At 37.8% G+C, this 23,364-nt stretch overlaps 1 protein-coding gene across 5 annotated transcripts in view; it reads right to left on the bottom strand.

Moving 5' to 3' along the window:
• ARMC8 (armadillo repeat containing 8) overlaps positions 1-23,364 on the bottom strand; it is an 80,642-nt gene that overhangs the window by 25,687 nt on the left and 31,591 nt on the right. For 4 of the 5 annotated variants that reach the window (XR_007766999.1, XM_050902257.1, XM_050902254.1 and 1 more), the window contains 6 exons: positions 19,404-19,546; positions 19,206-19,303; positions 10,189-10,281; positions 5,227-5,307; positions 1,601-1,676; positions 1,420-1,510 (listed from right to left, as the gene is read on the bottom strand). Coding sequence is in view for 4 of the 5 variants with exons in the window: in XM_050902257.1 (XP_050758214.1) it covers positions 1,420-1,510; positions 1,601-1,676; positions 5,227-5,307; positions 10,189-10,281; positions 19,206-19,303; positions 19,404-19,546 (582 nt within the window). In the remaining variant the exon portion in view is untranslated. The remainder of the gene's footprint in view (positions 1-1,419; positions 1,511-1,600; positions 1,677-5,226; positions 5,308-10,188; positions 10,282-19,205; positions 19,304-19,403; positions 19,547-23,364) is intronic. The other variant, XM_050902255.1, reaches the window with a different exon arrangement.

Genomic DNA, 23,364 nt, shown 5'->3' on the forward strand with positions numbered 1-23,364 from the left:
AGAACAAGGAGGCAGTCCAGAGCCAGAACAATTCTTTTAACTCCAACCTGCCTTCATGACTTATCAATTGCCTTATATCTTGAGATCAGTAAAAAAAAAAAAATATTTCTAATACTTAAGTCTCTATGTATTCTCTGAATTCTCAAAGAAACACATAAATCAATCAGAACTGAGACTGCCACAATGCAGTTAATTTAAGTTGCCTTCTTCACTAAGAGCCACCTAACAAAACTAGTAAAACCAGATTGCACAGTCCAATTGTGGTTGGAAGGGAGCGTAGGAGGTCCCCAGACGCACCTCCCACATGAAGGGGGATTACCTAAGACACCCCACCCCATACATGTCTTTATAAGTGCCTTCATGAACGGGTTAAGTCATCATAACGTGGCAATGTTACAAAAGAGGCCATCCTACCTATCCCACTTGTTCCTCACCCAGAATCTCGAGACCTTGCACTGAGACAAGTGTCAATCAAATTGTTTGGTGAACTGAATCAGAGAACTCACTGATCCAGGTCAAAAATAAGTCATCAAAATCTAAAAGAACAATCAAGCAATACATCAGCAACCAAACTCGAGTTACGTTTAATTTTAGTAGTTTATAGTGATGGGTAATTTTATTTCTTTAACCCCCTGAAGTAATTTATTCCATTATTATCAACACAACAAAAGGAAAAGGGTCTTAAAGGGAGTCAATTCCCAGCTTATGAAGTAAGTATAACCCTAGTGTTGCTGTTGCGGAACTTGGTCACATTTTGTCACAGAGTAGAAAGTCATTATGAATATGAACACACAGAAATGTGCCCACACCAGAAGGGAAAGCTTGATCTGAAGTATAAAATTAATGAATAACATTAATTCTGCTGTATGAGCACATGAAGCTTAAAGAATAATCTACTTTAATTAAAACAGTTGGGAAGAGAGACTAGCTCTGCTCTCTTATCATCTCAGCGCATACAGTTCTCAACACACCGCAGCCCCAGTCACCTGAGTGAGTCCTCTGAACAGTGGTGCAGCAAGGACATTAACTTGTACTACATGATAGTATTTCAGCATTATACTCTGTAAGGACATACGATTGACCATAGCCTATTCAAAGTAAAACTTATCATAAAATCCAAGCTATGTGTGAAAACTGCAGTTCAGCTTATGAAAATCCATATGTCTGAATACATCTTCCTGACAAAACTGCTGCCCAGCAACATTTTTTCCTGTTTACGTACAGCAAAGAGTGAAAGTTATGCTATAAAGATTATTAGGTGAGAACCACTTCTTCAAGGATTTAGATAATGCCAATAATCTATAACAGGATTCCTAAGATTTTAGATCACATATTACTTTGCAACAAGCAAAAAGGGAACAGTTAAAAAGTAAGTATTAAATTGCATACTATTTCATTCCAATTCCTGATGAAAATTACCATTTGGCTGATGTGAGCTGCATTTCAATAGGCTTGTCCCTTTGTAACATCTTCACAAAAATTTGCGGTAACAGTTCTCCATCAACCGACACTGCAAGCAATGAAAGAGAACTCCAAGTAATTCTAATTCAGCCAGTCAATAAAATGAGTGTCAAATAAGCAACAGCAGCATTATACTCACCATTTACAAGAGTCATTGATACCTGTGGGTTTTCAAAGGCTAGAACTGAGAAGCATTTCAATGCTTGCATTCGAACCTGTGTAAAAACATAATATATATGAAGTATAAATGTAAATGCTAACTTAAAAGCAAAACTGGTCTATACTGCTGTATAGGCTTGTAGAAAATAATTCTGTATAATCAATAACAAATGTAGATGATGAATAAAAGGAAGATGGAAACATCTAACTCACACCTTGACTCCTGTGATCTCCCTGTTGGAATTATCCTTCTACAGGGTATGTTGTGAACCATTTGTGAAAAAGACAAGCAAGGATAAAGCTTGGGAATTAGACAGTCAGAAATACTGGTCTTATTTGTGATGCCTCACAAACATGCAAACAATAACAAAAGAATGGAAGTATCATAACAATAGTACTTTTTCTCTCCAGGACTCATAAGTGCATAAAAGAATCAGAAATACACGTCATCGAGATTTATATTTCAGAAGCCTTTAAAGGTGAGTTTAATAAAATGTCTAAAGAGAACCATCCAGTTGAAGTGATTCTAAACTAATCTTAAAACAAATATATACCATAAGTTTTACTGCCATTACACAGCCTCAGGTATCACCTGTACAAAAAGGATTCACAAATGTCTTCATGCTGGATCCTCCTCCTCCAGTCCAAAACCATGTCTTGGTTTAACCGAACAGCATTTCATGGTTGCCTAGTCACGCTAGGCTATGAAGTCTTTATAACCTCTTTTTTGACACAGGGAAGACCAACCGTTATCATCTTCCCAGATGAAGAATCTAATTTAGTTCAGGTATTAGTCTTCGACTTCACCTTCTACAGTTGGCACATATTTAAACTGTGTCCATGTTTTTCTATGTTTCTGTTACCACATTCTTAGCGTGAAAACAAAGCAAAAGGAACAAGATTTTGACCTAAAGAATCCCATCACTGCAGAAAGCACTTACTGCAAGTTAGGTTTAGGCCCATCTCTCTCCTTGACAAAAGTCTTAGAAACATGGTAGTCCAAGGGTAGACAACGACAGCAAAGACAATCACACTTCTGTGCCTTAATTTTAGAATATCTAATCACAGCCACAGTAAGATCTCATTAGTAGTAGTAGTGAAGTCTTAGTCAGGAGGAATGGATAGCAGGCTACCTGGCTTCAGAACAAAAGCCTTGACAACACTTCCATTTACTTTGCACACAATCTAATGAATACAGTGTATGCTTCAAAGCGGCAGGAAGCAGAGACTGTGTATCGAAAAAGCACTGAAAAAAGTCAAACCCACAGCTCAAGAGCTGTATTCATGCCAGAAGGAAGTCAGGGACAGGGGGGTAAAGGTTCTAATGAGAATAACTGAAGTCTAGCTGGAAGTTAACTATTTTATATAATATTGCTCTATTAATTAAAGATATTAAAATTACTATGACTGCTTTCTTTGCTAGCAATATCTACTTAAGGGCCATTAGTTCAGTAGTTACATGAGAAACAGGGAACGCGAGCATTTGGAAAAATATGTAAATATGGTCTTGAAACCATTATCTGTAATGCCGCTGTAAAAGCTGTAGTCCCTTTGTGTTAGACATCTCACCAGTGGTGAAGATGCACACTTGTAACGATACAACACATAGGAAAGATACTTGTAGAATCAGCTGGCTATGGGACAATCCCAAAACCAAAGGAAAAGAGTTTATTGAAAAATAATAGGCAATTCTCTTGGCAGACCTAGACAAACTCTTCTCATGGGGACTGAAATCCCATTTTGAGGGTTTCTGCTGTTTATTGATGTGGTCCTATTGCCTAAACCATCTGAGATACCTTGCTGGCCTTTACTGTAAGTATTTTAAATGTTGTCTTCTCCTGTTAAGTTCTTACTTGGCTGAATATTAAGAAACTGGATAGAGAAGTTTGAGAATGAGACAGCTTGTATTCTACAAAAACGTATCAGTTACATTAAGAAGTCTGGGAATGTGTAATTATTGCAGAACACTAGGAAAGCAGCTAAGACCACAACGAAGCTGTTACTCTCAGGAGTATTAACAGAGGAAAGTGTATGAAGAGCAGTTCAGTATGTACACCTGAAATTTAAAGGCCTGACCAAACTAGCAAAGGAGGAAATAGAGAATACTTTATACATCTCTCCAGTAAGGTAGGACTAAATATACATATTTTAATGCGAAGTTACATGTATCTTGTTGGTGAAAAAGCAACTTGAAAACTTTACCTTGCTCCAATTTCTTTATTTTAAAGCAGCTTTTTGAAAAAATTAGGGAAGGTTCAAAGCCATTAGAAAAGGTTCCAAGCCAAACATAGCTTGGAAAATTCACCTTACGATACAGGGTAAAAAAGGTCAGCTAATGGGAGAAAGAGCAAAACGGTGCCTGATCATGGTGAAAACTAATTACTACAGAAAGACAGACAACAGGTTTATCAGTCTCACTAACAAAATATTGAAGACCGCATATTTCCTACTGGATTTATAAAAAAACCCCCAAAACCAAACAAAAAGCACCACACATGAGATTAACAAGCCCCTGGAACAGAGCACCAAATTTCCCTTCACTTGAAATTCTCATTTAAAGATTGGTTTTCCTGCTGAAAGATATTTTATCAAGAATGTTCTGCATTAGGCAGGAGATCAAAATAGACAAGCACAATTATCTCATCCAGTCTCGATCACCCAGTGAACAGCCTACTTTCAATAAAATAAAAATGGCATGATAACATTAGATATTTTGTATTAGATATTCTAATAAAAATAACTCAAGAGAAATTTGGATTCTTTGAAGTGTTTCTTATTTTCAGAATCATGACATTCATACTTGGGGGGGCAGGGGGGATAAATTGGTATCTTCGTAAGAACATCCATGAAAGTTCAACTGCTTAGAGATCATAGGATTGGCTTTAGACAGATTTCAAAATTATTTGCATAGCAGACATCTGTTAGCCCTCACAAAACCAAACTACACAGAAGAGCCTCAGAAAGCATTTTATGCACTCAAACATTTTATTACATAATCTACAGCAGACTCCTAAGGCTGTGCTCAAGATTTGAAATTTTGGCCTTAGACTGAAAAGAGCTAGTTGACCTCTCCTTGCCACCAAGTTACAGGTAGAGTATGATGCTTTTCCCCAGAGGTGGTACCTTCAGATAGTCCAGGATAGACTTCCAAAACATAACAGAGAATGGAGCTGAGACTCAGGAAATTCAGTGAGCACAAAACACAGGTAGCTGGTGGCCTCCACACATTCCACGTCCATGTTTTCACAGGTATGACTTCTGTTTAGGACAGCTCACATTTGCTTCTCTTCGGCTTAATTTCTTTTTCTCATTTATTGTTCAACAAATTAGACCATTTTCATTGGGCTGTCAAGTGACTGTTCTCCTTTGGATCAACGACAGCCAGCTCTTTTAATTAATGGTGTTTTAACTTTACAAAGCACTCCAAAACAATAAGTCTCGTTTTGATAGAAATCCATACGACAAGTAAAAACAACTGTTATTCTAGAAATGTACATTATACCTGTTTATAGTTTTAGTTCATATGCATAGACATAGTTTTTGTAATCTTCATTTGAATTCCTTTCCTAAATATATGTAAAACGCGGAATAATTTCAATGTCTTACTTTATAGGAGGTGGAGACTAACAGATGTGCGATATTCTGAACAGCTCCATGGTTAAATAAGATTGTCTGGTGATCTGGACCCTTCAAAGGAAAACATAAAACACGATTTATTTTTTTAAAAGAACACGTAAGAGGTTTCCACTATCTGCAACTTATTGTTAAGTATTAAAGGTAGATTTACTAACATTTACTTTGTAATCAGCTGGCACACCAACATTTTTTTTTTAAATAAACAAGTCCAACTTATTTTTATAGTGTTTGTCCTTTTCTGGTAATAATTTCCACTCTTTTCTTCAATAGGCAATGAAATCAGTTTTCACAAATGAAGAAACATGGATAGAGTACTTATGTTTCTATTCTTCATATTGGAAACAATCGAAAGCTCCTGATTTTCTCTACAAATCATATCAAAAGATCCCCAGTTACTAATGTCTTCTTCACTGTCAATACTAAGCATTTTCAATAATTCTAACTTCAGAAGAGAGGGAATTAATTCTGAAACTGTTTCCAGACAGAATGTGACAGTGCTTTGAGAACACATTCACATTTTCCTCCTACAGATTATTTTAGTTTCAAACACATTTAGCCATAAATCTAGTCAGCCATCACCCATTTATTGACTTCAAGATCTAAGTCAGCAGTGGCTGATAAGTCAATATTTTTCCTAGATTTAAAAAGCACTTGGAATTAAACACAAATACTGAATTTTGCAGTAGAAAGGTCTCAGAACTTCTGCAGTATGACAAGGCTCGATGAGGTTGGAAAAAACAACATGAAATCTCAATGGGGCCTGCAACCCTCAATAGTCTCTTGTGATATCTGATCTGTGACTTACAAACATCTCTTTAGAAGTAGATTCATGACTCTAGTCATCTTTGCATTAAGCATGGGCTATGCGCAATTTAAATTCAGCTTTTAGAATGTCAAAGCATTAATCATACCTTGATGCATTTTCTTGACTAATCTGCAAGTGAAGAAAGTATCTTCACTCTTTAATCTTTTCTTCAAACCCAGTTGAGTTTATGGGCACATCTATACACCCTAGTATGCATGAGCGTCACTTTATTTTCACATTTGAGATACAGCTGAAATCAGATTCCTCTTACATTCAAAAGAACATTTTTAGAACATCCCTTACCTCTAAGAAAAAAAAAGCATGAAATTACTTTTAGATGTAACATATCTGGTGCTTTAAGAGATGCTTCAGCTGCTACTGCCACCAAGAGCTTTCTACCAAAAAACGCAATTAAAACAGCATGGTTGAAGTAGGAAAACAACTTACATTGGCACACAGAAGTGGCTGAGGCAATGATTTAAAGCCGCAGCTATGCCAGTGTTGAAGCTGAAGAACAGATATTAAAATATGTGAAAAAAATGAATGAAATTAAAGTAAAAGAAATCATATTGACCTAGATAGTTTTAGTAATTCACAAGTATTAGTGATTTTTCAATGAGATGCAGACAGTAAATTCTGTGCAAACAGGACAAATGCATGTACAGAGGTGACACCTGGGTGTATTCTCAGTTGCATAACTAGATGTACATGAAAATATCTAATCTGTACACATTGTGCTTGCACACACCAATCCAGCTTGTTTAGTGCACAATCAGGTTAAGCACTAACCCATAAATAGGGACAGCTTCAAATATAAATGTGAAAACTTGAGAATATAATGTCTCATTTCCAAGCAGCTCAGGCACCAATTTAATAGCAAGGCCTTCTGCTTTTGTTTCTCTTTGGGTATACCAACAGAGTTCCAGGAGCCAGTCCTATTACAGTGATCTTTTTCTCCAAATATGGTTGAACAACATAGTATTTCAGGAATAGAAATCACACTTCTTGCATGATTTTCCATCACAAAATGTCAATTTTCAAGAAAGCAGTAGGATAGAACAATGTAACAATTCATTCCATAATGAAATTTTAAAAGCAGGTATCTAAATGCAAATGTACCTTGGTTCAGGGATCCAGCACTAGGCCTAAGATCACATAAGAAAACATTCTCAGAACCAGCTTGGGAGGAAGCTGCCTTGATTACAGGCTTTATCCTGGATCTTTCCCAGGCACAAGTTTTTAACTTGCAACTGGTGGTGAAATTATTACTTATGCAGAGATGTCGCCACATTCAAATATAAATTCCAGAACTATCTTTTCAAATTATTCATACAACCATGTGTTTCCAAATGCATACCTTATCTTTTTACTTTGACCATTAAAATAGTAAAGCTTACCTACTCATATCATTTTCTCTGGAAACAAATCAACTGCGATAGAGAGAATCTTAAAAAGTAAATTTTATTTGCATTTTAGCACACCACATACATCAACCTGATTTCAGTTTACTTATTTGCTTATATGTTGATAGAATCCTGGCTCTGTATGTTAAGAACTGCATCTGCTCCCTCTGTAAATCAACACCTTCTCTTGCTTAGGATGGCTCTTCTCCAGGGTCAATGTTTTCCATCAGTTAATTTTAACTCTAAAAATGCAGTGAAAGGCAGTAAAAGTAAGCAGTAAAAGCAGAAAACAGCAGCAATATGCTAGGAACCTGAATTAAGGACTTCCTAGCTCAAGAGAACATGTCTGAGCTTTTCCAGGGAAATTTGAGCAGGCGAGAAAGAAAGAAACCTGAGAAGCCCAACCAAACAAGACTCTGGCAAGGAAGAGAAAAAAATGGATGCACAAGATCTAAGCAGAGAACAGTATGCAGGAACAAGGAGGGTAGGAGCTATGATATGTCACTATTAGTTTAATGAATAAGTCTACTAAGATGAGGAGAGAGAGAAATAAATGCATCAATACTTCTTATAATATATGCTAAGCCTTACCTAAATACGAAAGCTTACAGTAACTTATTTCTTCAGGAAAAAATTAGAAAGATTCTCTCACTCATGGCCTTTTGGGGGGAAGATGGATCTTCATTAAAAATGTAGCGAATACTGAAACTTTCAGTATTTAATTTTTTTTTTTTAAATTCTAAGAATGTACTATGCCTATCCATATAAATCAGAAAATCTCCTGCAAATTCTGCTTCACTGTATTAGATGTATGTTGTTATGTCTGAAAATACAGTAATTGACCTTGATAATCAGACCTGAAACCCAAGAACTAAACAAAAAAAGAAAGAAAGGGGCATTTTAGATTTTTGCTGAACAGCTGCATTTGCCTGGGCAAGAGAGAAATGAGTTCTTCATCAGTTTAACATTTGTGATGATCTGTTTACTCAACCTCAAGTATTTTTCTTTGTTATGCAGTTAATGTTTATTCTGTAAATGCAACTATTTCCTAAGACTCATACCCATCACCCTGCTGTTCTTGTGCATTCATGTTTCTAGCTGTTCACACAATCAACTTTTTCTTTCCAGAAACTTGGATTTTTTCAAAACTTTCACTGCAAAATTTGTTTGAGAGAGATTTGGGGGGTGGAGGAGGCATTCAAAACAGTATAGTGAGTTCATAAGACCTTCCTTACTCTACTCTTGTTAAGTGACTGGGCAATTGCTTTGTTAACAATATATTTGATACGTAAGTCACCAGGAGTTAGTGGAGCTACAAACAACTCATTTGGAAAAAGATGACAATAACTGTTTTCCATGTTGGATTGATTACCTGAAGTTACTCAGAAGCTCTCACACAGCCAACAGGGCTTATACTGCTACAGAGCTAACCCCTGATTGTATAAACTGACTTCTATATCACCCTATAATGAGTCCTGTGTTATTTTTCTTGTAAGCCAACATGGCCCGATTTTTCACCTGTTCAAGCTACTCAGCCTATTAAGGAGGCTCTCAAGGGCCACGTAAACATGAGATGCCTCACTGGTGCATTTTTCTTCTTAAAATACCAAATTCTTTTTCTAATATTAGGTATAGATCTGAACTTCCACAGTCCAGTGTAGGATTTTGTCTTAATGTTTAAAGAAAACAATTCTATAAATATTAGCAGCTGAGTTATATTTTTATATCACACTAACTCTACAGTTTTCAGTCCTCAGTTTCACTTAACAGAAGAAGTGCAATTGGATGAATGTACACAAGTAATAGTCAAGGTAGAGAAAAAAACGTTTTTAGCAAAGGAATAATTCAGAGTTCCAGAAGACTCATTGTAAGTGATAAGGTACAAAGATATTTTTCGAGCTAAATACTTACAAAACTCACAAATTTTGGAACTTCTTCATTTCTTAGTCTGGGAGATAAATATGATCTGTGATCTTTTAGTTTTACACTGTTTCTAAAAGGGAATGATGCTGTACAAATCTGATTTCCTACACTGAATTATTTTGATACAGTTACTATAAAACCCATGGATACAGTAACTACCAAAAAACCACAACAATAATACAAAAAACAGTGGTGTGTGGAAACTTGGAGGGGGGAGAGGGAAAGACAAAAACCTCTGTGTTTGGGGGGGGGATTGCTGCTGTTTTTAAATTAGTTTTCCCGTATCAAGAGAATTGCGTTACATAGCAGGAATGAACATGTATCTGGATAAACCTGTAACTGATAGAGCTCAACTGAGAAGAGCATTTTTCTTCCTCTCAACCTACAGTACCTCTCAGAAAACATTCTCTGGGTTTCAAACAGCTGTCTTGAAAGCAGATGCAAGACCTCTGCAAAGAGATGCTCACGCTGTCTTGAGACTTGCAGAGAAAAATAAGCCTTCCAAAATTCATACTGATAATACCGAGGACTGATATTTGCCTAGACTGTTGACTTTGTTTAGTAGCCAAAGGTATAAATATATATAAACACCCTATTAAAAAAGCACTTATTTGCATATTTTGTTCTACTGTAGAGAAACATATATCAACCCCAATAAATCTGTCAGCAAATCCAGAGCAATAACAGTTCAGTCATTACTGTCCTAATGTTCCTGCCACAAAAGGCAGTAATATCTTACATAGTTTCTTATATGCCAGAAACACAACAAGTTGCATAAAGAACATGTATTCTCTTTCTTACTTTGCAGCAATGTGAGAAGATCTGACATATGTATTCTTGTGTATATCGAGACCTACTGAGCAGTGCCATGAGGTGGGAGATAACTGTAGCATCCTGGAAACAAGTCAGAAAAGAAAAAAGTATTAACGCTGTATTTCAGCATAGTTTCTTCACAGTTTGTTACTTAAAAGAGTACTCCTGATTCTGCGTTCAGTGTTCTTACTTCCACTGAAACTTGTATGGACACAGGACAAGACCATTAAAGTAGTACAGGAGAGACTTCAAGGCACGAGTGACAGTTCTGAGCCAAATCCTCATGGAAAAATAAGAGGTCAATGCAAGTTAGGTATAAAACTTCTGGGATTTGTCTCCAGAATCTTTACTTCACGAGAAAACAATAAAAGAATGGGGAAAAAACCATACCAACTGCAAACTTGGTCACTGAAAGCAATTACTCCAGGAGCTGTTTTAGTATTTTCCTACTGCAAGTGTGATTTACTTACCTCTTCATTTCAGCTCCGAGTAGAAAAGAGCAGGGAGGGGAACAAGGTGCCAGACTGAACACTGTACAGTCCACCTTCAATTCTGTGGCACTCACTTTCTAACCGATTAATGTGGGGTAATAATGTCCTTTGTCTTTAAGTCAAACACACACTATAGACGCTATTAGCATGCGTGACACTAATGACACAGAATTCCAAATATATCAGAAAAAGAAAATCATTATACTGAAGTTCCCTTCTGAAAGCACATCCAGTTACTTAAGCTCTGTGGTGAGTTACAAAATTACAACATTTTAAAGAGTTCAGTTACTTTTACCAGTACATTTTAGTGGCAGCAACTGCACTGATATTAAAAGAAACACTGGTCATTTTAGTTTGGAAAGGTGGTAAACTAAATTACTTCCATGAGATAAAGGGTGCTGAACAGAGGAGATGAAAGACTGAATAAATCTTCCTTTCCAAAGAACTTACGCTATACTGACCCTATAGAAGTAAGTCAGACTCTCTGTTTTACCTGCAGGAGAATCATTAATTGCAACCCTCTGACTAGGGAGAGGTGGATTAAAATTAGAGCAAAATCTTCATGCTCCTCAGCTACTTTTACAGGAATGAAAGCAGCACTAGCCTGATTGTTTTAATGACTGTAGCTTCAGAGATACACAGCTGTTTATGAAAAGATTTATTTCCCAATTACTTGGGAAAGTTCCAATCACACTTTTTTATATTAGCAAAATAAACACGTATAAGTCTCTCATTTGTATACGTATTTGAGATTAGGCAAAGCTTTGCAATATTTATTTTTTTATTTTAAATATTTTTATATATATATATATATATATATATAAAAAAAAAGTTTAGCAGACTTATTTCAGAAAGCTTTGCTGCCAACAATCCAGCCTTCTTATTCTCAACAGAAAACAATAGGACAACAGAGCCAAGAAACACACTGAGAATAAAACCAACTTGTTTCTACTGCTTATTTCTCAATAACTGGAAAGGATCAACGTGCAACAGCCTCATTTGCCATTTCAGCATCCTATAGAGAGAAAGTTACTAGAAACTGGAGGAGTTCTTCCAGGTACACCAGCCATATATCCATGCTCATTGTACGCTTATGTGCGTAGGAAAAGCAAGGGACAAACTATTCTAAGCAGTATTCTTAGGGTCTGGTCAACAGTAGCTCCATCTGATCTTCTGCCTTTACACATGGCATATATACAAACACATCTATTTCTTTGCAACTTCAGAACCCAAAGGCCTGCAAGGAACTGGTTTGGTTGCAGGGCAATAGTGGACATTAAATCCGCAAGTATGTTGTAATAGCACTGACGGTCATAACCATAATGAAGTGTCTTTTGACTCTTCCTGACAGACTTAAGCCTGCAGTGGTGTGTAAACTAAGTGGGTATTGGGTTTTGGGCATATGCCAAGCAGAGCAGCAAACTTCCATGAGAAACTAAACAGAAGCAGCTAACAGGCCAACCTTGTTCTCAGGAAAAACATGTTACAATCTTACAAAGTGATAGCAGGTCCTCAAAACTTCTAAGTGTCTCCTTCTTTGAGTTAAAGCAAAACAAACTGACAATATACCCAGGAGTCCTCTGTGGTTTAACACATTTGACCCATTAAACAGATTCTTGTCATTTTCTGTAAATCTTAGGCAGCTGAAGATATCAAGCCACATCAGTCTTCAACGCAACATACATATATAAGTGCTAAGAGGCTTATCAGTGATAAAGTGCACCTTAGACAAAACAATCAAGAAGTCAGGAGGGTAGGGGGAAGAGAAAAGAGACACCTCAGGATTCAGAGGCAGTAAAGCTTAAAAAAAGGAGCTTCAAAATGTAAGATGCAAGACCTGAAATCTCCTGCAGGGAAATCACTGACTATGTAATCTGGTTTATTTCAAAAATTGCAACTAGAAGGATGTAAATGTTGGTCTAAAAGTTAATGTCTAATGAAATCCGCAGAGATACTGCTCTTGCCAAAGATAAGAGGTACAAGAATTCACAACTAAAGAAATATATGCAGAGTGAGCTGAGTGAAAAACTCTGCCCCGGCGCCGTAATCCTTAGCCAGAGGAGATCCCCACGAGCTAAAAAGGATTCAAACTGCCACTATTAAAGCAGCATAGACACAGTGTTCCCTAATGTTAGTAACATATGGTTTTCTATCTACATGACCTAGAAAACCATAGAACGTTGCAAACTTAGGGATGTCAGCAAGCAGAAAACCTAGATTGGGGGGTGGGGGGAAGGAACCACATTTGTCCTGTTTTGGTCTCTTCCCCCAAATAGGTGGGGTTCTAATTTATAAGCACCCACTATTATATATTGCTTTATAACTGTATTTTGTCCTTACCTTAAATTTGTTTTTCTCTCAGCTAACCAGGAAATTCTAGAGAAGAATTTATAGATGTCAGTACCCATTCAGGTTCTTAAGGAGAAAAAGAAAGCCAGACGAGTACCAACTAATTTATTTGCTAAATCATAGGTGACGAGCCTGCAACCAGATTTGACCCTCGCATCAATCGGGTAATTCTTATGTACTGCTCTGTGCAGCTGTCTTGTCTACAGAGAGAGACTGGCAGATACAGATCTGCATTTTTGTCAGGCAATTAATAAAATTCACTCATATGATCTGTCACCTTTATCACATGACCCACACACATCTGGATACTGAATAATGCTGCCCACTCTAAAGTGGTCATATAAAAGGCTACAGGACGTTCCCTCCTTCCCTCAAGCTGGCAGAAAGGTTTTGCATCTTGTTTTATTTTTAAACTTCAACTGGTGGAATTGCTTACGAAAATCAGATTTCAGTGAAAATACACAAGAATAACATTCAGATTATTCTTCATTAACTAAGAAAGCACTTGAGATCTATAAAAAGTGCAAGGCAGCAAGCTTTGTATCAGGAGCTACTGGAAATCAACCTCAAGTTAGAGAAGCGAAGAAGATTTCTGATACTATCTTCCACAGATTCTACTAGAACATATCTTCCCATATCCTTGATTTTATCTCCCAAACTAGGAATAAAAAAATATTGCTTTCATCTTTGAATAAAATAATTATTCAGTTAAACTCTTCTATTCAACAAAGATGAATGCATAACATCTCTCTACCTGTATCTAACACCAGGGAAGGAACTAACAAACTTTTATTTCACATCCTAGCCAGTGACATCGCCATGCAAGAGTTCAGTTTCACCTAAAACTTCAACAGTATTGATCACATGAGTATTTTTGGCTGCAGTTTAATAGACTAGAGAGTTTTGGTGAAGATCTACGTGCACCGAAATTGAGCCTCTAACTGTTTGGAAGCTCTATAGTAGAGTTATAGAAATGGGAACAGAATGGCACACAGTGATTTGCATAAGATAACATTTTACTGACCAGTGCGGCATCATGGCCCAATGGTAAATTCCTGGACAGGAAGGTGTTCATATTGGATGATGAAAAGCATTTTAATTTAGCATTTATGAGACTGGGCTGTTCCGATACCAAACGTTCTGACAGGACACTTCTGGTGTCACTGTGACGCCAGCGATGATGTTGTACATATGATATAAAGGTTAACGAATCCTTGCAATCAACAGAGTAAGGGTTCCCTGAAATTCTACCGATACATAAAGAACTGTGTTATCAGATATTCTGGACTATAAAAGGATACGTTTGAGAAGTGATTCTTTGGAGATATCTTTTATATACTTTCTCGTTTTGTTCCATCAAATCAGAAATGTTGGGGGTATGAAAAGGTTAAAAACTCTTGGAAAGTTGCAAGAGTGCTTCCTTAATGCTTGTGAGAAAATTATGTTAATTTTGCCCCTTGATTCTGCTAAAATATATCCAAATTCTATAATAATTTTGGTATGTTCATCAGAAAAGAATCTAGAAAGAGTAAAAAGATGTGTGGACATTACTGACTTCCAACCAAAAGCAAATAGTAATTATGTGTCAATATGAGGCTACATAATTCCATTTCTTTTTCATATTAATACACAACAAAGGATCTTTCTAGCAGCCCTAGTAAGCAACATCGAGTCTACACTCATAATTTGCAGTTAAAACAACGAGATTCACAAATCCATTAAAAAGTTGTCTGCTAACGAAGACTAGTTCCAGGCAACTTATGACAAATATCTATACATCTCATGTACTGTAACAAAATTACTGCCCATCCAAACAGAATTACAGAATTCAGAAAGAAAGAATTAACAGAGTTGCATTCACCTGCTTGGATCCCAATACCTACCTACTTTCTTCATATTCCTTTTTAACATTAAAACAAAATTTGCAAGATCTATTCTTAAAACATTTCTTTGTAACAGAGGATTATTATTCTTTTTTCCAAGTCAGAGAACTGAAATTCTTATATTCATCCAAACAACTTAAATTCAAGCTCTCTAAGCTAGAATTCATCATTTTACAATTCTAATTTTTAGGAAACAGTTCAGATTAGAGAACATTTAGCCTTGCTGCATGGGCTCAGCCATCACAAACAGGAGGAATGAAAGGACTAAGGCATTAGAAGATGACCTAGATTCCTCCTTTAGCAGCTGCCTATCACTGAGCCATGGCAGAACACGCGTACACTTTGCAGTGTGGTTTCACTGCTTGTTGAATACTTGGTTGTTAATCAGTGTAACACAGCCTGCTCTGTCCTGCTAGCCTTGTCCTCTGAATTGTTCCTCCTCCCCTTCATCAAGCCTGGTCGATCACCAGATGACATTAGGTTTTCCATCTCGAATCTGAACAGTAAGGAGGAATGCCTTTCACTTAACATTACTAGCTCACGTAAGCTGGAAAAAGTGAGATTTCTGAAACTTCATTCCTCATTGTCTCAACAGCAGGGAGAAACTCAAGCCGCTGCCGTGCCTTCATTCTTCAAGCTTCCTGTAAGGACAGACTCATTCACAGCAGAGAACGTACCTGCTACCTGCCTCTTCCTTCAATGCCAGCATAGTAGCCACAGATAGCAATTTCTCAATAAAACTGTATCTGGGTCTCACTGAGGAAGGAAAATGGGGTCACAACTGAGAACATCTGTAAGTAAACATGCTGAATGCCTTCGTGGGCTGGAAAGGTTTTCTGCCACTGAATCCATTCTTTTTGTTTTGAATAGAATAGCAAAAGCTGAAGCAACAGGCTATCAGTCAAACTGGATCTGACTTAGTGCTTGAGTCTATTCAGCAAGCCAAAACACACCTAGCTACATTGAGCTGGCTAGTTCAGATGTACAAAACACCTCCAAATATAATCTTACAATTTAAAAAAAGAAAAGTCTGCACATATATCTGCATGTCAATAGTTCTCTCAACCTGGGACTCCATGTCATTCCTCATTTCCATTTGCAGGATGGTCACTAAATCGGTCTCAGCACCAAAGCCTGCTCCCTTCCAGTGAAGGAAGTCTCCACAAGATGCGCTTACCTGGCACAGCAGGTCTGGATACAGCTTACTGTTCTGCAGCAAACTTGCTGTAAGATCTCAGATCAGACACTAAAAGCATGGCCTTTTTGAGAGCTCAAAAAGTTCATTCAGCTCAACCCACATATGGATGGGTCTTCACATTTCCTCAGTACAGGTCCTAAGTTCCTACAGGAAACAGCCCAAATGTTTCCACCTCTGAAGAACTATTTTGTCTTTGGAAGTGAACATAATTGCTCAAAACTGCCAGCAGTTTATCCTTCAAGCTCCTGTCTATAAGGAAAGGTTTAAGAAGAAAGATGTAGTTTCTGACACCTAGCATTTCTGCTGGGAGAAATATTCAGGTTACTGAGGATGACGTGAGTTTTCTTTGTTTGTTTGTTTTAAATGAGATTTTATGTTTATTCTCTCCCAAACCTATTACAAACAGAAATATTTTCAAAGCCCTTTAAGCAGCTCTCTTTAAAGCACTTGTGTATCCTGGATCTTAAGTGAGAGGTCCTCTGAAACCTCTAGAGTGACTGTAACATCCTTGGAGACATTGAGCTAAGTCATAGTATCTTGTCCTGGAAATCGTCCTGGCCAAGGTTTGAGACACAGCATCCTCCATGCAGTCAAACCACAAAGAAATTCTGGGAAAAGTTGCTATCTTAGATATAACTCAGGAACCCACTTTTCAGAACTGCTGGACAAGAATGAAAAGCCATTGACAAACTTAGCTTCAGATCTTGAATTAATGAAAGGGCTTATTCAGCAGCCTCTTGAGTTCTGCCTTTATCAGGTCCTGTTTTGAAAGATAAGAGGCTATCTGGAAATGGTGACAGTCTCCCTGGAGCTGTTGTGATCAGAAACAAAGAGGGAGCAGGGTGGCTAAACAAGAACTTTAAGTTCTTCCTGTTATTCTCAATGTCGGAAAAGCGGAGTGTCTGCCGTAAAGTGTTGATTAGGCCCATAATTACTTCTTTAATTGCAAAGACAACTTCTCAACTGCTGCCTTGTGAAACACAGCTTGCAGCAGTGGGGGTTGTGACTATACCTTCTAACAGATAGGAAAAACATCTTTTCAAAGGATCTGCATTCATTACTTTTCAAAGCATGGGTTTGGGTATTCCCACAAGAGAAGCAAAAAAGAAGCTGATTTGCAGAAATAGGACCTTAAGCACAGTCACAAAATATTTAACTTTCAGGTGTCCAACTGGAATTGGAGATTGGAAAATGGATATTACAGTTGAAACTACAGAACAAGGCCACCCTCACCAGACGAGCACTTCCCGTAGCTATGGTTAATTAAGGGACATCACATTTGCCTGGATAAGGAATGGGGTAGCAGAGTTCTCATGTCACTGTTGTGCAACAGAGAAAGCAAAGGATGAAACAGAAAATCCATTATCTTAGGCATATCATTCCCACAATGCTAGTGGTAATTTATATGCTAATACTGGTTCTTTCACATTTCTGTATATACTCTTCCACTTCCTCTCCCTTCAAGATATCAAATCTCTCCTCCAAACAGGGAGCAATTAGTAGTCTCTATTGAGCACTGATCCCCAGGAAGAGGTATGGGTTGTTAATGGCGACGATCATCTTAAGCCTTGACTTTGGATGCTGAGAGCAGGAAGCAGATGGCTCTGCAATTATGAACTCTTAGAGGCCAACTTGGGGAAATCTGGGAGCATGAAGTGGAGTCAAAGGAAGGAACAGAGACACAAAGAGGAAACTCTCAGATCACTCAGGAGAGGTGCCTTCAGTGGTCACATGTACAATCTGCGTTGAGGGTTTCCTTGCTGAGCAATCAAAAAACAATGGGAAAAAAAGACAGTGAACAGTGGAGGACAAAGCTGGCTGATTATCTACACATACTAAATACAACGGTAAGCTGGGAAGAGCTGCAGAAAGATGTCATGAGATGGACTAACCAGCAGATGAAATTCAGAATAGGTGTACGGAAAAATTGAGTCCATAGAAAACAACAAGTTGACATACCTATTTCTGGAATGAAAATGTAAGAAATCATTAGAAAAGGAATAGAGAACAAACCAGACATCATTACAGCACTGCGTAACAACTAGACACAAATCATGAAGAAAATCTGTTGAGGACTATTAACACACAGAAACTGTCTCTAGTAATAACAGAGACACCTGAACCGTAGAGAAAGTATGAAATCAGAGGCCAGATGTGCCCTTCTCTACAAGCATCAAGTCTTCCTCAGCAAGTGACAGTCATCCCTTTGAGTGGTGGGACCAGAGCTGTTAGCACTGTAGGCTCTCAATTACTCTCAGAAGTTAGACCTGCTCGGTGACCTCGAGCCAGCAGACGGGTGCAATGCTACCCTTTTCCTAGCAGAAAGAGACTGCCGGTACTGTACAGTTTTCATGCCACAGCTTGCCTCATCCCTTACACGGGGACAAAGGAGGAGGGAAGAGTGCAAACTCTTCCTTTCCCTCCTTCCAAGTAAGAGACAGTGACCGGGTTTGGGCAAGGCCTTTTGTGTCTAAGCTGCCAAGAGACAGCACTACCTTCAGACAAGGCTCCAGATCAATAGCTTTGCCCAGTCACCTTAACAAGGTCAGCACCAATAGCCTTACTGCTCACATGCTCCAAGCTGAACTCAAGATTATAGCAATGGTGAAGGACATTTTCTATCCTCCCGTCAGTTAAATGTAAATCACACGTATATTAACTAAAAGCAGAGAAATTTTGGAGGTGAATCACTTCCACACGAAGTGCAAAAACTAAGCAAGCACCCTCACATCTGGAGTGGGAGGACAGTGTCAGATAAAATTTTAAGTTTCAGAAACTAACTTTTGTCAATATAGCTGTGATAATGGTACCTGTAAATACCATTTAGAGACAGTTTTTACTCCTTAAGTTTGCACACAAGCCTGAAAAGTTTAGGGTTTTTTCTTTATCAGTGTGCTACCTTGTTGACCATCTCATATCAAATATCGCTATAAATGTTAGGTGAGCCAGATGCCTTAAACGCAGGTGAGAAATGCTAACATTGTTGGTCAAACAAGTCCTCATTACTACTGCAGACAAGACGACCTTTCACTCCCACCAACTCTATAGGTTTTAAAAGGACATAATAATCTGCTTACAACTTACTGTGTACAGTAGATCCTCTGGAGTTACAGGACTGATGAAAATGGTACGGAGACATCGCAGGCAAGCTTCGATAAACTTCAAATCTGGCGACAGTAATCCTATAAATATAGACAAAAACTACTGTTCAGGTTCATTATCTTTGCTTATTTGGGTACATTAGGAACATGTACTAACATAGATCCATCAAGGGAAAAGTACCTTGCAATAAGGCTGGGATAATATGGCAGTCTAGCAGGGATTTGACGTTATTCTCTGTACCCATTGCAAGGCTTCCGAGGACCACTGCGCATTCTGTTCTCAGTTCCGTGCTGGAGGTTTCTTGCTGAAGTAAATACAGCAACCTGGAAACAGAATTATTTTTAGAGGAAAATTCAGACAGAAGAGAACTTTTAAGTCTAGTTAAAAAAAAAAAAAAATCTGAATCCTGCTGTGTAAAGACGATGAAGTCCTTAATAGATAGATGAAGACTGAACAAAAGAGTAAGATGAACACTTTATTCATAAGAACCTTTTTACGCTGTGTGTTCCTACACAGGTTTTACTTGTTCTTGCGGTAGAAAGATACCACACTTTTTCCTAAAAACGTAGTGTCACAGTACTGATATGCGGGATGAGGTCTTTCAGGATACCAGGAAGATCCCAAATTTCAATTAAAGGAAATGAGTCTGCAGTTTGACGTCAATGGGAAAGGGAACCTCATGCATCTCCTCTAACACATAGGGACATGATTACCACTATCGTGATGGTTGTTATCTTTGGCAGTGATTTCTTCTGGGTCACAGCTGCAAAATAATTCCATCATCAAGCACAAGCATGGGGGCTGAGAGTAATCTGAGTTTTGAACACTGAGAAATGATCATATATGAACATAAAGAAAGCCCAGAAAAGTTTTACGTGCAGGAAGGCAGCTGAATTGTAGCTAAACAGGATCACCTCAAGCCTAAAACACATCTTGCCAAATGCGTACCTTGGGTCTCAATCAATTTGGATTCTTTATATAGTATCAAGATACCTAGGAGCCCCTTTGAACATATTTTAGATTACATCAGTAGCACCTGAATCACAGCAGAGGTCACTGAACACTTTCAGTCTAAATTGGAGTCATACAAAGAGCCCAGATAGCAACCAGATTCCTACCTTACATCAGCACAGAAGATAATCACTTTAAGATTCACATGGTTCATAAGCTTAAGATGAAAACGATCTAACTAAGGGCTCCAACATTACATACAAGTCTGAGCAAAACTACAACAGGTAAGATGACTTGGACACTGAGACACAATTCTCTCTGTATACGCAACATACACAGTCACTTTTCTAGATTCACTGAGCTAAGACAGAAATATTCTCAATTTAGTAACACACTACTCTGTCTAGTTTGAAAAGGTCTCTCCTAAAGCCAGGCAATATACTGAAGCCTTCTCCAGGAGCAAAAGGAGCCAAAAGCCAGCATCAGTTCCACTGCCGAAGGGGACAGAAGTAGTTACTCGGCTAAACAGATCCCTGAACAAAATGCCCCAAAAGCTGACTTCCTAAATCAAAGGCAACGGAAAAAATAACTGGAAACACAGTAGCTAAATGCAATTCAGGTACATGGGACTGGAAAAGGCCACCAAGGGAAGTGCAAGCAGCCCCACAACAGACAGTAACACAGAAGAGTACCTTTAACACACACTCCAAATGTTTCCCACTTACATAAGGCAGGAATTGCTTCTTAGAATCCCCTACCTTTGAAACCTAAAGTAAAAGGCCAACAGACATAACTATGGCATGTCACTGGAAGAAAGCTATGAGATCAAAGGTCTCTTCAATACCTATAAGCAGCACATTCATTACATAAAATTCAGACTATCCCAGGCAGCAGATAATTTACCAAGCTCTTGGAGAAGGAGAACAGCAAAATAATCTCCCAGTATTCCCTAACAATTTATTTGGATGAAAAATTTTCTGATTGCGAATCTGCTTTGCTCTAAACACAGGTTTGACAGCAGCCAGAAAGCGGAGGTATGCCACTATCACTCAAAGCACATGTGTACCCTTTCTGAGATATAGCTAATCTCATGGTGGAAAAAAGCTCCAAAACACGAACACATACTAAGGAGATTAAATATCATTTCTTCCTGAACACAAACAAGACAGTTGAAATGTGGCACAAAATTAACGTGTGAGATGCAAGCAACCTCAAAAGCACAGATATCTTTCTCCTTTCAACTTTCTTCAGATTCAAAGGATCAGACTGGCATAAATTCAGAATGGCATAGATTTCCAGAATCTTTAATGGTAGTTTTCTTTAATCCACTCCTTCCATAAACTTATCAAAGGAGTGCTTATCTGTTTGCTCTGAAAGGCTGTTTATTCCTGATGTTTAGAAACCTCTTCTAATTTCTTGTGTAAATCTATTCCTGACTAATTTACATCAATTTGGTATTGCATACATATTATCCTTTAATTTGTATAATTCTTCTCATTTCTTACAGCGACCAGCGAACAGTCCTGAGGCACTTTGGCCCAGACTGCCCACATGGCTCACTGGAGCTGGTCTGTTGTTTGTTCTTCATTTTACTGTAGGCCCCTCTAACAGTGACAGGGCAAGGTATGTAAAAAAGGCTCAGATTATCAGTTGTTCCACACAAGCATCTCTCACACATCATTTGTGCAAACACAAAATTAACCGTACCTGTATTATTGGCTTCTGGAAAAGGAACAAAAATTATACTTAAGGCAATTAAATTACATGTTTCTAAAGCTACAAATTCTGGCACTGTATTCTTTGAAGTATCAGCTGTGCTATGTTCAAGGTAAAGATTAGTGCTGTTCCTGAAAGACTACAAAAGAAGCAAAATATATAATCAATGTTATGCAAAATCATCACAAAGGAAAAAAAACATTCCACTTCCAATCCAAATGGGACAGAATAACCTTGCATTACTATTACTTCTTTATAGACAGCTGGTTTTGTTCTCTGCCTTCTAGATCAGGTAAGGATAGACAGGAAGCAGAAGCTTCTTTGGTAATGTACAAATGCACTGAGTGATCTTGGCTAAAATTCATCCTTGAAAAGATGTTAAGTTTTTTCTGGACACTGAGCTACTGTATGGAAAGTGCAATCTCATCTACTGTTCTCTGACTGACATTCACTAATTGCCAAGAAAAATCCCTTATTGTAGAAAATAATTTGACAGGAATTACCATGAGCAGATCAGAAGATGAATTAATTTATTGCAGTAACCTGTACAGCTGTTTTATTTTAACACCAAAGACTTGAGTTTTCTCGACCCTTGTAACTTACACACATACATTTTGTAAGCTAAGGTTGCAGAACAGTTTTCAACGTGTTTTATTTGTAACTCCACTGCTAGAAACAATTACGTATCTTCTATAATCTGTATCACTTTATTTCACAGCAAAATTTAAACTTTTTTTTTCCTCTGGTATTTAAAAGGAAAGCTGAATGATTTGACTTTAAACAGTTGGCAATTTAGAAAACATACTGACAACCACCCAGATCAGTCAAGAACAGAAATCAGCAACAACACACATACAATCTTTCATCTCTGCACAAGGAGTAAAGAATAAAAAGTTTTAAGTCTGTTACCAAAACGATTTAGCTTCAGGTATCAGTAGTTTATTAAAAGTTACTTTTTACAATTATTTTAAATGATACAGTATACGATATAGTAATTTTAGTAAGACTTAAGGCACTTGATTCCTACTGTTTTCACTATGCTTTCTCACTCTGCTCCTCAAAGTGCCTAAGTGTTAGAACCCTTCAGTGACGGTACCTGTAAGGACGTACCCAGGTTCACCCTTACCTACACTGCAGTAAGCAGATCTATTTATGATGCAGGAACATAAACCTGACTCACATAGTTTAATTCAGCATGTACAGAACAAACATGCCATCAAGCAACATAAAACAACTTCCAAAGTGGGAATAAAAGACTCCATTTTCCCTAAATCCTCAACCATACCCCAAGACAAGTATTTTGGCAGCATGCTTTAAGTTGGGTTGGTTTTTATGGATTAAGCTGGGAAATACGTTTCAGAGTGCTGGGGTAAAGACAACTGGCCATTAGCATCTGTCTCCTTCCTGTGAGAAAGGCCTCACTTACACACTATTACTTGACCACTACTAACTTGGAGATATGCTAAGCTTCATT

The sequence above is a fragment of the Gymnogyps californianus genome, chromosome 10 (assembly GCF_018139145.2).
Source record: "Gymnogyps californianus isolate 813 chromosome 10, ASM1813914v2, whole genome shotgun sequence".
Taxonomy (NCBI): domain Eukaryota; kingdom Metazoa; phylum Chordata; class Aves; order Accipitriformes; family Cathartidae; genus Gymnogyps; species Gymnogyps californianus.